The 14163-nt window shown below is 35.5% G+C and overlaps 2 protein-coding genes across 3 annotated transcripts; one reads left to right on the forward strand and one right to left on the reverse strand.

Annotated features, from left to right (window-relative positions):
- The first annotated feature begins 907 nt into the window (after positions 1-907).
- On the forward strand, positions 908-6847 carry LOC140827656 (la-related protein 6B). 2 transcript variants are annotated; one of them, XM_073190417.1, is made up of 10 exons: positions 908-1415; positions 1754-1835; positions 2724-2818; positions 2913-2984; positions 3149-3228; positions 3329-3428; positions 4575-4622; positions 4732-4797; positions 5451-5606; positions 6240-6847. In XM_073190417.1, exons 1-10 carry the CDS (start codon positions 1089-1091, stop codon positions 6504-6506), a joined length of 1293 nt encoding a protein of 430 aa, XP_073046518.1. In that variant the 5' UTR covers positions 908-1088; the 3' UTR covers positions 6507-6847. The 2 variants fall into 2 exon arrangements, with proteins under 2 accessions (XP_073046518.1, XP_073046520.1); XM_073190419.1 differs by having other exon boundaries at positions 5466-5606.
- Positions 6848-10213: 3366 nt separating this feature from the next.
- Positions 10214-14109, reverse strand: LOC140827657 (probable uridine nucleosidase 2). Its single transcript, XM_073190420.1, has 9 exons — positions 13940-14109; positions 13714-13829; positions 13053-13112; positions 11859-12044; positions 11682-11786; positions 11513-11609; positions 11104-11211; positions 10895-11030; positions 10214-10504 (listed from the first exon to the last, which is right to left on the reverse strand). The coding sequence occupies exons 1-9, from the start codon at positions 13983-13985 to the stop codon at positions 10396-10398; spliced, it is 963 nt and encodes a 320-aa protein (XP_073046521.1). The 5' UTR covers positions 13986-14109; the 3' UTR covers positions 10214-10395.
- Positions 14110-14163: the final 54 nt, after the last annotated feature.

The raw sequence follows: 14163 nt of genomic DNA on the forward strand, positions 1-14163 counted from the left end.
TTTTACATTTATTAAAAAATCATTCAATTAAAAATATTTTTATATGCCTGAAAATACATTTTTTCCTTCATAAAAATAGGAATATTTATATAAATATTGTTAATAAACAAATCATTTTACAAAATAGAAATACAAAATTTTTTAAATATAAAATAAATTAGTTTTAATGGTTAAAACAAATTCCAAATTACATTTAAAATTTTTACCAAACACCAAATAGAATTTCAAATTCATGAATTTAAAATCCAAATCCAAATCGAAATCTGATTCGGAATCTAATTTTTTAATTATCCAAACATATTGTTGAGATACTTTTCTAATGTGTATGTTGTCAAAATTTAAGGCTTTTATCTAAAATTTTAATTTGTTTCACATTTTATCCTCATATTGTTTTTGACACCCCAAAGTTATTAAGTATTTTCAATAAAAAAAATACTCAATCAAAATTTTTTTATATCCCATAAAAAATTACGTTTAAGTTTTTTTTTTAATACAAACCTTTTATAATAAAAGAAAATAATATATATAATAATAATAATAATAATATAAGTAAAGAATAATAGTTATTTTGTCAAAAGGTAAAAACTTGTGTGATAATGTTTCACGAATCATATTTTGTGAGACGAATATCTTATTTAGGTCATTTATGAAAAAATATTATTTTTTATGCTAAGAATATTACTTTTTATTGTGAATATCGGTAGAATTGACATGTCTCACGGATAAAAATTTGTGAAACCGTCACACAAAAACCCCAATCTTTATCAAATATTAAGTAAATTAAAAAAAGTGAAATGAAGTGTTCGTATATATAATTCATCATATATTTATATTTTTAAAAAAATATATTTTAAATATCGAGTTTTTATGTCAAATTTAATATTTATATATATGCAGGTGAGTCGGGGAATTGTGGTGAGAGCGCGAGAGAGAGAATCCATGGTTAAAACCCGAGAAATTGTTTTCCACTCTATTTTCTCTGTTCTCTGAGCTGAAAAAGTTACACTAATCTTCCATTGTTTTCTTAATCCAAAAGTGATCGCTCTTCATTCGGTAACGATTTCTCGGTAGATCCATCAAGATCGACGATGGATCAGCGGAAGGATTCCGAAACCCTAGCCTCAACATCGAAGCTCAATGCGAAGGCTCCTGAATTTGTCCCGCGGTCCGCTGTATCCAATCCAGCGCTGCGGATGTTGCAGATTTACGCGCCGCCGCCGCCGCCGCTCCTGCCGCCGCCTTACTATGCATACGAGAACCACTTACCTGTCCAGAACTTTAACCAGAAAAATACCGTCCCTTTTTATGGGAATGTTCGCCCAGTGAGTTTCAACGAGTCGAGGGAAGATCGCAATGTTGCTGCAACTTCCACGAAAAATGGATTGCAAGATTCTCATCAGAAAGTTCTCAATCAGGTGAAATATGGTTTTTGTTTTTATTTTAAATATTATGGTATGAACCTTTTTGGGTGATCGGTAGACTAGATTCATTATTGGACTAGTGTGTTTATTTACTCACGTACTGAAATAGTTTGTAATTAGCTCGGTGTTTTTGTTTACGTTTGATTTTGTCTATGGCTACTTTGGGTTTGCTTCAAATTAACTTGTTGAATTTAAATGGTGTGTACGGATCATGCTAGACTATAAATATCACTAAAGAATTTTCATTTTGAGAATAGATGGAAGAGACAATTTCATGTTAATTAAGATCAAATTTGTTCGTAGTTTAATGAAATTTGCTTTATGCTTTGCAGGTGGAATTTTATTTCAGTGATATCAATCTGGCCACAACTGATCAGTTATTTAAGCTTATGTGCAAAGATCAGGAAGCATATGGTATGATATTTATGTTCAAGGTTTTTTCTCTGTTACCAGTAAATTGATTCCAGAATTTAATTCATTAGACTCTAATTAAGAAACTTAAGGATTTCTGGTTGTTTTAACAATGAAAGTGGGGGCCCCAATGGATGAGTCATCTACTGTAAAGAGTTGTTCTATACAGAAATATAGATTGCTGCGAGTTTGCATGTCTTTGTTTGGTCGTGCATTTCTGAAAGAGATATGTGTAACAAGTGATAGTATGCTAGCGAGGTTTATAATGAGGGACAAATATTCCTTGTATTTGTGAGTCCTATTATTGGCTTACTAAATGGATGCTCCAAACTCTGGAAGATCTAACTTTTAGGTGATATGGACTGGAGTTGGGTGATTGATTGCAATAATTGGTCTCTTGAACTTTTGTTTTACTAAAATGAATGAGTGACTGTAAGTTGAAAGTCGTCCCTTTCTGTTAGGAGAGATCTTGGTTTTCCCTAGCGGGGGGTGGCCCGTGGGATTTGGAAAGGGAAGGAGAAGAAAGTAAGGAGGAGGATGAGATCTGAATTTAGCTACCCACCAATTGATTGTTTTCACTGCATAATTGGTTGGTGACTGCCAGGCTGGATCTATAGTTGTTGATCTTCTGATCAAAGTTTTATTTCTTATCACTGTTATGCTTTTGATCGGGCAAAAATTATATGGGATTCAGTTATTGATATCGATTTTCAAGAGAATGGGGCCTCACTTAGATAAATGAAAACGTGGGAATTTGATGCCTTTCTTATGTACTTAATTCAAAATCAGTTCAGATACTTTTGACACATGATTTCTTTACTGATTTTTAATGTTTCTCAAAACTTCAGCTTAATGACCTTTTATTTTTTTTGCCATCCTCTAATGCTGCAGTACCACTGTCATTTGTTGCGTCTTTCAAGAAGATAAAAAATGGAATCAGTGGTAGCTCTCAGCTTGCTAGTATATTGAGGAATTCCAAAAAACTGGTACTATTTTGTCTTAAGGTCATTTTTTATAATGTCTATTTGGCTGCCTTGCTAGTTTTTGCTATCTTCCCTCCTGATTGATATTTTCCTCTAGGTGGTTAGTGAAGATGGCAAAAAGGTTAAACGCCAGCATCCACTAACTGAGCTTGATATGGAAGAGCTTCAAGTAAGTCATACGCTATATGTCTTTATGCATTTTCATGTGTGATAAACCCAATTCCTTTGCAATTAATTTTTATGTTAAGACGGTTTACATGTGTGCCCCTTGAAGATATAATTTTGTTGACCTAGCCTAAACTTTTGTCCTGGATCGGTATCTTCTACCTGTAGTCCCGCATTGTCATTGCTGAAAATTTACCCGAGGAACATTCTCATCAAAACCTCATGAAGATTTTCTCATCTGTGGGGAGGTACATATTATTCATCTTGTTGAAATCAAATGGAATTATTTTTATGGCATGAGATGTGCTTTTGCTGCTTCTACACTCACCTGAATGATTATTCTACCAGTGTGAAATCAATTCGTACCTGTCCACCTCTGCATCCTAATGGTGGCGCGTCTTCTGCCTCTAGAATAGGAAAAGGGGATGCCATGCATTTCAGCAGCAAGGTATGCTCTCAAATGACAAATTTTACCTTTGGAACTGAAGCTACCTAAGAGTTGTGGATATGCTTTGGAACTAAAGCAACTGATTTCATTTTGGTCTTACGAATCTCTGTGTGCAAAACATTTTTGCTTTCTTCTAAATCTTGCATCACTCCATTGTAATATGCTCCGTGGCTCATGTTGTTTTTGCCTTTAGTATGTTCGCTATCAAATTAAACTATTGTTTTACTGTTGTAAGTTATTCTGTGTGCCACTGACGACTTTCTCTTTGGTACAATCTGCTGTAATCTTAAACCTCTGTTCGTTTGGATGGTTGTTTGGCTTTCCTCATATTCCAGAAGTGAGACCATTTTGAATGAGTTCAAAAGTGATATTTGTTGATGAATTGATTAATAATTGTTTTCTGTTTCTATATATATATATATATATATATATATATATATATATATATATATATATATATATATATATATATATTATATTTGGTTTCAACTTTCAACTTTTCTATCATGTGATTATTTTTTTCCGGGCTCAGATAAATGTCTTAAGCTTATTAGGTTATCTTTCATTCTGATCCTCGTGGAAATATTAATAAGTACCTAGAAAAGGAAAATGGGATCTGCAGACTTACAACATAATGAAGCCGTCGTCTTCAGAACATAGTAGAATTCTTCTGAATTGTAATCAACTGTAATTTCACCTTTTGCTTTCTGATGGTGTCATCCAAAGGGAAAAAGGACGGGGGAGAGTTTTGTGTAGGTGGTTAGGAGTACAATCAGTAAAAAGAGATGGATGAAATGAATGGTTTTGTTTGTATCTAGCCATCAGAGAAAAGCTACAAGGAAACGTGAATCTTTTTCATGCTTGTTGTCTTTAATATCATGCATGCTCTGTATTAGAGAATCTACCAAGTAGAGATTTCTGCACTGTTAATGACATGATTGTTTTACTGGATGTCCTGTATGAAAATAAATATGCAATACTATTTGTTTGAACTATGTTGCAGTTCCCTTGTTAGTGATTGAATGATATTCCAAATGATTTTTGTTCAAATTTCGTCATTGTTACAATTTATGGTGTTATTTTTATTTCTTGCTTATTATGTGCAAGATAACATCCATAACCAGTGAATTAATTATTTTCTTGTAGTTTCATGCTTTTGTGGAGTACGAATCTACTGAAGTAGCAGAAAAAGCTGTAACGTCTATACTACATTTGAGATCATCTTACTTTTATCCCCTCTATTTTGAAAACCTTGTCTTGTTTTCTTTTCATCACATTACTGTCGGTTCTTGGTTTTCGGCAGGTTGTTGAATTGACAGACGAGGGCAATTGGAGGAATGGTCTTAAAATTCGTTTGTTAAAAAATGTGGTATGTATTATGCAAAATTTTGTGTCTCAAATACAAACATGCACACTCACTCGTTTATACTTAGGCAGAAAAAAGAAAGATTTGGTTGTCCTTGTATTATGAATGGAGCCGTGGTTGATCTTTTACGAGGATCCGTTGTCATTATTTGTGAACGACGGTGCTTCACACGAACATATTCTAGTTATTCGGAGCTTTTTAAAGTAAATTTGTTTGATCTTTTGCATTATTTTCGGTCAGAACCATTATAGGGGTCTGACTGTATGTTCAAAAGAAAAAAGTTCATGGAAATTATGGAGGTCAGTTGTACTGGGAAGCACGTGGACAATATGCTGAGATAGGCTAATGTTTGAAATGCCAGAAGTCTATAATGTTGAAAATATCAATTTTGGGATATTTTATGTAGATAGCTGGATCGAAACTTCAAAGGAATCGCGTTTAGTACATTAATTATTGAATGCGAACCTACATTAGGAAAAATAAATCTAATATCAATGATTTTAAAAAATGTGTAGTTGTGTCGAAAATGCATCTTAACCAGCACTTGTTTTCTTATTGTCATGAATGAATGTCGTTCTTTGCAAAAAAGAAAGCATTGATTGTGTTAATTGTCAAGTATGTATTTTGATGTATCCCATGAACTTTTCCATTTACAGCTAAAATCTGTTCAGGTGCGAGCTAGGAGAGTTGGTCATGATGTTCAACCCATTGCTAAGAAAGATGAAGAAGTAGTGCCTGAGATACAGCAATTGGAGGAAAATAATTTGGAAGATTCTTTGCAACAATCTGATGCCCAATTTCCCGAGCTTCAAGTAAGGACTTCCAGTTTCCTTTTTTAGTACTAATATCAAATAAAATTCTTTAGTGAGTCCATCAAACATAATCAATTTGAGTACAAATTTTGAATGGACTTGTTTTTTGTAGTTTGGTTCTCTTCTGCACCATCATCTAGGAAATTACGAGCATTATATATGTGGCTTTGGCTTAATAAATAAGAACAATCTCGAAGGTTCGCACACCATTTGTGGCATTTGTGGAACATGACTAATAGGACTATACCCATTTCCAGTAATTTATTATTATTAGCCTTTACAACTGCTGAATTTTATGTGATAAGTAAATCTTACCGTGGTCACATATTGTGATTTCAAAAACCTTTCATTTTCAGACTTTGTTATAGTAACTGTGTTGGACCACAAATTCCAGACTTTCTTGCTTACATTAAGTTAATCCACAAATTTGGCTAATCGAAACTCCACATGTGATTGAATGGCTAATTTTTAGACCTGTACATGAAATCTCAATCACTTATTTTAATTACCTAAACATTTCGAAACGACCTCCTTTAATTGGAGTCTCATCTGAAATACTCCATTGACATCCCAAACTTTTTTCAGTCTTGAAGGACGAGTTTCATGAGTTATGGTGTTTTATTCACTGAACAGGGCGAGGATAATATTTGCGGTAATCCTCATGGGAAAGGGCCAAATAGTGTTGGTGGCAAAGGCAAGGGAAAGGGGATGGGACGTGGGCGTGCTCATCATCCCATGAATTGTGGTAGCCAATCCGGACCTCCACCTCCACCTTTGGAAATGTCCATTCCAACTGAGAGGCTTGTTGTAGCTAAAGTATCTCCTGTTCCCCGGATGCCTGATGGCACTAGAGGATTTTCTATGGGTCGAGGAAAGGCAGTAGCTATTAATGTACTGTAGGTATATTCTGTTTCCAGAAAGCCGAAATGCAAATCTAGAAGCAAAAATGGTCTCAAAATATCTGCACTGCAGAGGGTGTTAAAAAAACTTCTATAAAAAATATTAGAATTTCCATCTGGCAAATCCTTTTTGTTGAGTAATTAAAGAGTGGAACTTGGGATAACCTCTCAAGAACTATTGTAGCATGTTGCTATTTCCTTACTCAATATAGAGGCACCTCATTGTAGATATTAAACTTTACAACTAGATTCTTATTCATCTATATACACCTAAAAGAAGAAAAGAATTCTAGTAAGATTGTGTATCTGACTGAACTGAGTTGTGTTATCTGATTTTTTTCCCATATATGTTGATGTTTTATGTATGCGAGTGATTATGTAAGCGAGTATGTGATGGTTCGCTTATGGTTCCGGCTTTTGAATAGTATTGGTAGCTTTCACCTGATAATACATGTGCATTTTACTTGCAATTTTGCCAAGTAAATTTACTGGTAAAGCACCAAAGGGGACTATCTTCTATATGGGGTCAATAAAATATTAGCAGGATGGGTTGGATCATGTTTTGTGCAACAGAATTTTGAATATATGAAATTAAAGGTTAAAAGACTACTGCATAAATATCCGATTTTAAAATCCAGTGGTTGATATTTGAAATTTAGAATAAAAAGGTGGGTGAAATAGGAGGGCAACCATCCTTCTTGAGGAAAGCATATCTCTGTTGCTTCGTTTTCTATCTGTTTGGGGGTTTGGCAATGCTTACCAATTTTTATTTGGTTAAATACTATGGAAGCTTCTTTTTCTTTAAAGAAATAATAACACTATGATAGCTAAAACTTTTATCATCTATACGTCATCTATGTTGCCAGTAAGGTTGTCTCTCGAGGAACAAAATTGTGTAAAATAATGAAGATTTATGGTTATATGGACAATGCATAAAAAATCCATCTAGTTTAGATATATTCCCGGACCATTCACTCAATTTCCTGGTGCGCTAATTTAATCCCTCAAACTTCAATGTACATTAAGTTGCCTAGGCCACGTCCCCAGGTTAACTTTCCCATCAATAATTATAGATTCAAACACCCACGTGTCATCTGTCACTGTAGTGGTTGAGGTGGACTTGGGACTATTTTTGTTTCTCTCTTTTCTCTGTTTTTCCCTCTTTTTTTTCCAGTATTGGCCGTGGAGATTATTGTAAGGCTCGAGAATTGTCAATTGACATTGATGTGAGACTTAAAACCATGAGAATGCATGACATATAGAGTGGAATTTTTGAAGCATGGCCGAAGCCACACCGCACCCGCGGTGCTAAGACTACCGCACCCGCGGTGTAGGTGACAGAAAGTTGAGGGAAATTTGCGAAGCAACACCGCACCCGCGGTGCGTGCAAGACCGCACCCGCGGTGGTGGGACCGCACCCGCGGTGGTGCAAGCGCCGCACCCGCGGTGATCGAGATTCAGAAAATATTATTGCTGCCGAGAGCACACCGCACCCGCGCTCTTGAGTTGCCGCACCCGCGGTGCTGCATGCAGAAGTGCCACCTTTGTTTGTACTTATGACACATGGCATGTATATATATAGAGTCTCATGCTGATTCATTCGTCTCCATTTTCAGTAGAGAGAACCGAGAGCTCCTTCCAAAATTCCTCAAGTTCCTCATGGCTTTGAATTGAGCTTGTATAAAATTCATCCATCCGAATTTTGTTCCGAGTTAAGATTTGCGATCCTTACAGCGTTGGCTACGAAAGGATGTAAGTATTGTTCATTTCCAGCATGTCTCGATATGTATGTGTTGGGGGAATTCAGATTTGAGTTAGAATATGTGTTCTTGATATATAGAGCATCGTATATTCGTTGTCGGATCGATTTTCAGACACCGTATGTTATTGGCTCGATTTTCAGCATGTATTGTGTTGAGAATATGCAGATTTCAGCATGTATATTGATAGTATGAGTTGCTTGTGATTGAGTATGATGGAGTAGACTATTAGTGAGTTATCGGTATCGAAGAAGTACGCTGTTACGCCGTCGAATTGCATTGAAACCGATGTTAGCTTTGTATATTGATTTGCTTGAGATGTATATGATTGAAGTGCACATTGTTTATGCCATTTCAGATTTGTATTGGCTATTGTAAACTCGAGACTTCGACTACGACACCGACGATTCGACAAGAAAGGTATAATTCATGTGGTCACGGGATTGCACAACTCGATTCAGATTTGATACGAGTTTCCCTAAATCACATACTAGATTGTTATTACATTGATTATGTAATGCCTTGTTTATTGATTTATATTCGAGTCCTGAGATAGGAGAGATTGGCAGACTTGCCAAAACTAGACGTTTCGGTGTATCGACGCATAGGAGCAGATTTGCTATATGTGTAGACCCTCGATACAGAGTTGACCGAAGTCTAGGAATAAGACGTACCGTTGCCCCGAGTGGCTGGGTAGGTGACAGACCGTCTTATTCACACCGGGATCCCTAGATTAGAAAAGAGTCGAGTCAAGATTTGAATATTGAATACAGATTTGTATTCTACTACATGTTTAGATGTATATTCATGTTACTTGATTTATGTTATGCATTTGTACATGATTTATTACATTGCATGCATCCATGTTTTATACTGGGATATGTTCTCACCGGAGTTATCCGGCTGTTGTCGTGTCTGTATGTGTGCATGGCAACAGGTGGGGCAGGATCGGGGTCACGAGCTAGATGAGAGATGATGATAGCGTGGAGATCTCGGGCATTGCAGATTACTAGTGTTTTCTTATGAAACTTGTACTACTTATGTTTGTAGTTGTCATTTGAACACTAGTGTATATTTGTACGAACAGACTTGTATGTACATTACGTTGTTTAATTTCTATCGAGATATGTTATGCTTTAGTTAATACATTTGAATTAAAGTTAAAAGCAAAATTTTGACCCACATTTTCGAACAAAGATCCAATTAAATCCCAAAAGAATAGAGTTAGAGCCCGGGTCCCCACAATTATTTTGTGGTCGGAGATGAAAGTCAAGCAAAAATTGAAAAGTAAAAAAAAAAAGGAACAGTTTGGAGAATCGAGAAAGTGAGGGCACATCTTTACAAAAAATGAAAGAAGGTGAGGACATTTTGGTCATTGTAAAAAAAAAACTAAATTAATCAATCATATTAAATCTTACCAGACATAGTATGATTTATCATATTCAATTTATTACACGAGAAATTGGCCTTCAATCCTCAGCCGTCGATTTTTTTTGTGTTCAGTCCCTGAGTATTCTTTTAGTACCACATTTTCACATGAACTGTACCACATTTCCACATGACATAGTACCACAATTTTGTGGATAGAGCAACCCAAAGAAATGTTTTGATTAGAGATTTTTTACCGACTTCCCCATTATTATACGTATTTTTCAATTTCTTATTTCTCAATTTATCTATCATTGGTTCATCTCATAACACACAACAAATGGCGCCTAAGGTCTCTTTGTTGATGTATCACACGCTTTTCTACGGACCATGGCACTACAATTTTGTGGATGTGTCGTATGAATTTAATACAATATACAATGGCTCCAAACAAATTGAGGGACCAACAAATGAATTCAACATATCTTTTAAAATGAACTGCAAACTTATTTAGTTAGCCCCACCCTTTACTAGTACTTTAATTTGCACAAACCGCTCCACCACTCAGCTCATCAGCGAGAGTATGAAAACATTGTGTATATAATAATTTCAACAACAGATGCAAGCAAGACAAGGAGCCAATCTCATTTGTGCAACAATGGGATTCGATCGAGATGGCCGAAATTTATGAACATCTCTTTCCAGGTAAGTTTCCTATGACATATTGTCACTTACTGAAGGCAGAACTCGATTCAAGAAAGTTCACGAATGTATGAGCCGTTCCATGACCATTTTCACCACTGTTGGAGCATCAACTGTAACCGCAACCTTCACCATTGGTTTATCACACCATTCTGTAACTTCTTCAAACCTTGTTCCATGTAGGAAGTTAAACGTATGAGTTCCATGAAATCCAACAATAAAAAATCATTTCCATGCGCGTCATTTTGTATCAATGAACTTTGATTACCATTAATTATTTCACCAAATGCTAAATTCTCTCCTCAGTAATTTTCACACCCTCCCACAGTTGCACTCATCCGGACCATCCAAAAATGTTGTCCAGGTGCTAGAATTTAACAAAATGGAAATATAATTTCGGGTATATGGTTGCTGAAATTATAATTTGCCTCAACCTTGAACCCCTGGCTCACTCACAGTCCATCCAAATTTGTTTATTAAGTGATGAAACTAAAATGAAACAGAAAATATATGATGGCAACTAGTTGCTAAGAAAATCATTTGCACCAGCAGGATTTACCTTTTCTGTCTATTGTAAAATAAAGTTAAACCCCTTGTGATGCCAATCGTCTGGACGCGGACAACTCCTTCTGTGTAGGTGAAGAGTGAAGGATCAACAGCAGCAAGAAGAGCTGTTGGGTCGTGTAGGTAAACACCTACACAAGATTTAGGTTAAAAAAAGACATTAACAAACAATGATTACATTTTCATGTGGTCTGGCTAACAGACCTTTAGTGCTGTAGGCTTCATGATGATAAGAAAAATAAACATCTAAAATCTTGCACAGATACTTGGCGAATTTTGCATTTGTTTCTGCCAGCATATCTCGATCAGAATCTGCCAAAGAAATATACAAAACCATCTATCAATAGTTAAAAAAAGTTAAAATTAAAGATCAATGTCAATTGTCAAATGGCATGATTGGTAATGGCAAACAAGAATGGATACCAAACAACTATTAACTTGTATCAGAGTAATGAACTAGTAAATATAACAGTTGATTTGACATTCTAGAGTAGCAAGGACATACAACCATAGTTTCCCTCATCCAGTAATGTGTCCAAGACACTGCTAATACAACGTAGGGTGGCCAAAAGTTGGCCTTTAAAGCACGAAATGTTGCAAACACAAGAATTACCAGTTAAAATAACTTGATGGGTGACATTAATCCCCACAGCTAAGACATCAGCTCCACTTGTGAATACAACATCTGCAGCATCGGGATCTCCAAAAATCTTGGAGACCAGTAAAACCATGATAATGATAACTGCTTAACTGAAATTCAGGTGAACAACTAAATAACTTACATTTGCCTCAGCTGCTGGGTTAACATTCCCATTTACTGCAAATGCACCACCAAGAAGAATTATTTGCCCAATATTTTTTACAAAGGCAGGATCTGATTGAATAGCCTGCATAGACCAATTAATCTTGGAAAGCATGATCAAGTAACATCTTAAAACTGTTTGCAGCTAGAAACGAACCAGTGCAATATTTGTTAATGGACCCAAGGCCACCACGGTGACCTGTCCAGGATAAAGACTAGCTTTTTGAACAAGGAAGTCTGTCGCAGACTGCTCAGTTGGCTTTCCTTTAGGTGGAGGAAAGTTTTGATTGCCCAATCCATCAGTGCCATGGACAAAATCAGCAATTCGAAGTTTTGTACCTTTCTTTAATGAAAAAATGTTTAGAAATCATACCTACCCAAAATCTGGTTAATATCAGTTAAACAAACAGCATTAGTAGAATTTAAACAAGCAAAAGAAGAAGATTGGCCAAGGATTAAGCAAGCAGGTAGCCAAACAGTCACAACACCCGACTGTAGCAGATCAAAGTTGATACTTTAACTCCAACCATTCAGAGTTTATCAGTTTAAATATTAATGCACATTATCCTACCAACTGCTGATTGACTAAAAGTTTTCTACTCTGTCTAAAGTCAATCAGTTTTTTCAGAAGCTAAGAGCTAAAAATCCCAAAAGCAAATAAACATTAAATAGACTTTTAATGATGTGTACGATGATCCCGACTTCATTAAATGCGTGAGTGCTTAAACATCAGTATTGATGGATGAAAGCTTCCAGGCAAGGTTATTAGAATTAATGTTTTGAAGTTCTGCTCACATGATTATGAAGGTGATTTAAGGAATAACGATTGGCAGAAAGTGACTTAATGTATCAATTAGTTTCCTCAACCACAATATGATAGCTGTACGTAGTAGCCATAAGTTTTTTGTTGCAACAAAAATGAAATTCATGATGAGTATATTGTTTTCTATCATGTCTGTCAACATCCACTAAATCTCAGATAAGTTTTAACCGACTAACTGCCACGACATTGGCAACTCAGTTTTGTCAGTAAACATACACGAGTTCTAACAAATTCATCAGGTAGAATGAACTCCACCCTTAAATATTAAAATAACACACCGTGTTAAAAGTTCCTGAACCGATTTTATATTGGATAAATGTGTTCCTCATTCCTGCAAAACGTTCATGAGCTGGGCTCATAATTATACATATGTGACTTGATGTTTCGGGAACATATTTTTTATTAATTAAGAGGAAAACAGATTATACTGGAATGGGCAGGGAAATAAAACTAACAGGACATATCACAGTGCATAACACTTCCGTGATTGTACTAAAACCTACTCGTATATTATAATATAGAACATACAGTTAGCGTCACATGAGATCCTTCAGCAACAGGAATATCTGTCCTCCCCGCAATCTCCAACTGTATTAGGAAATATAAGTTACAAAAATCGTCAATAAGAAACTAATGAACTGCACTGAATTACAAAACTAAGGCATTGCATCAGTGATCACTTTAACCTATTAATATAATTCCTTTCTTAAGAGTAAACATCATTCAAACCAAATTATTTCAGACATTTGCGGGATTTCAGCCCATCAGAACCGGGTTACATTTAGTTTGAATGAAGCATACTAACTGATGTGCTACTCTCCAGTCTCTTCATCAGTATTATTATCTTATTCACAATCACATTAAGAAAAGATATACATCAAACTACAGCAATTGAACTGATAAAGCATAACACTTGAATGATCCCATCCTCTCTCCATCCCCTTTTACCTTCCCTACAGGGTGATTTAGGCTTCATAACAGAAAATTGGAAAAAAAAAACCTGAAATAATATACCACATAAGCAACTATATAACTCAATAATCAACAAACCCAACCTAGAATCAAGATTCGGACGCCCTTTCATTCATGTTTCCCAGTAAACATTCCGGATTTACTTTCCTCGGCAAAATCCAATATCCACAGAGCAAAAAAAATAAAAAATAAAAAGGCGAGAGATTTATATATTTACCAAATGCAAAGCATTTCTGGTAGCCAGAGTGGTGTATACGTTGCCATAAATAGTAGTTAGCCCAATCACGTCAATTTCCGGTGATTGCAAGGCTAAAAATATCGCCATAGCATCATCTAATGAAACAAAGTTCATCAAAATATCAATCGAAAAGGGAAAGAATTGGAGCATCGCAAATAAAAAATCTGAAAATAATTTCTCGAGCAGAATTAAACTGAAAAAGTACCGATTCCTGGATCCGTGTCAATGATGATCTTCTTGCGTTGCTCCATATCTGAAACTACGATGATCTCGTCTCCTTTTCGGTTCTGAGTCAAAATCAAGAGCTCAGCCAAATTTATGCTATGAAATTTTTATTTTATAAATTGTCGGGTATTTTCGAATGGCTTATTCGGTAAGTTCGGTTTGCTCGCAATAAAAAAATTTTGATTTTTCAATATTGTCACGTAT

This window comes from Primulina eburnea, chromosome 3 (assembly GCF_022965805.1).
Source record: "Primulina eburnea isolate SZY01 chromosome 3, ASM2296580v1, whole genome shotgun sequence".
Lineage (NCBI taxonomy): Eukaryota > Viridiplantae > Streptophyta > Magnoliopsida > Lamiales > Gesneriaceae > Primulina > Primulina eburnea.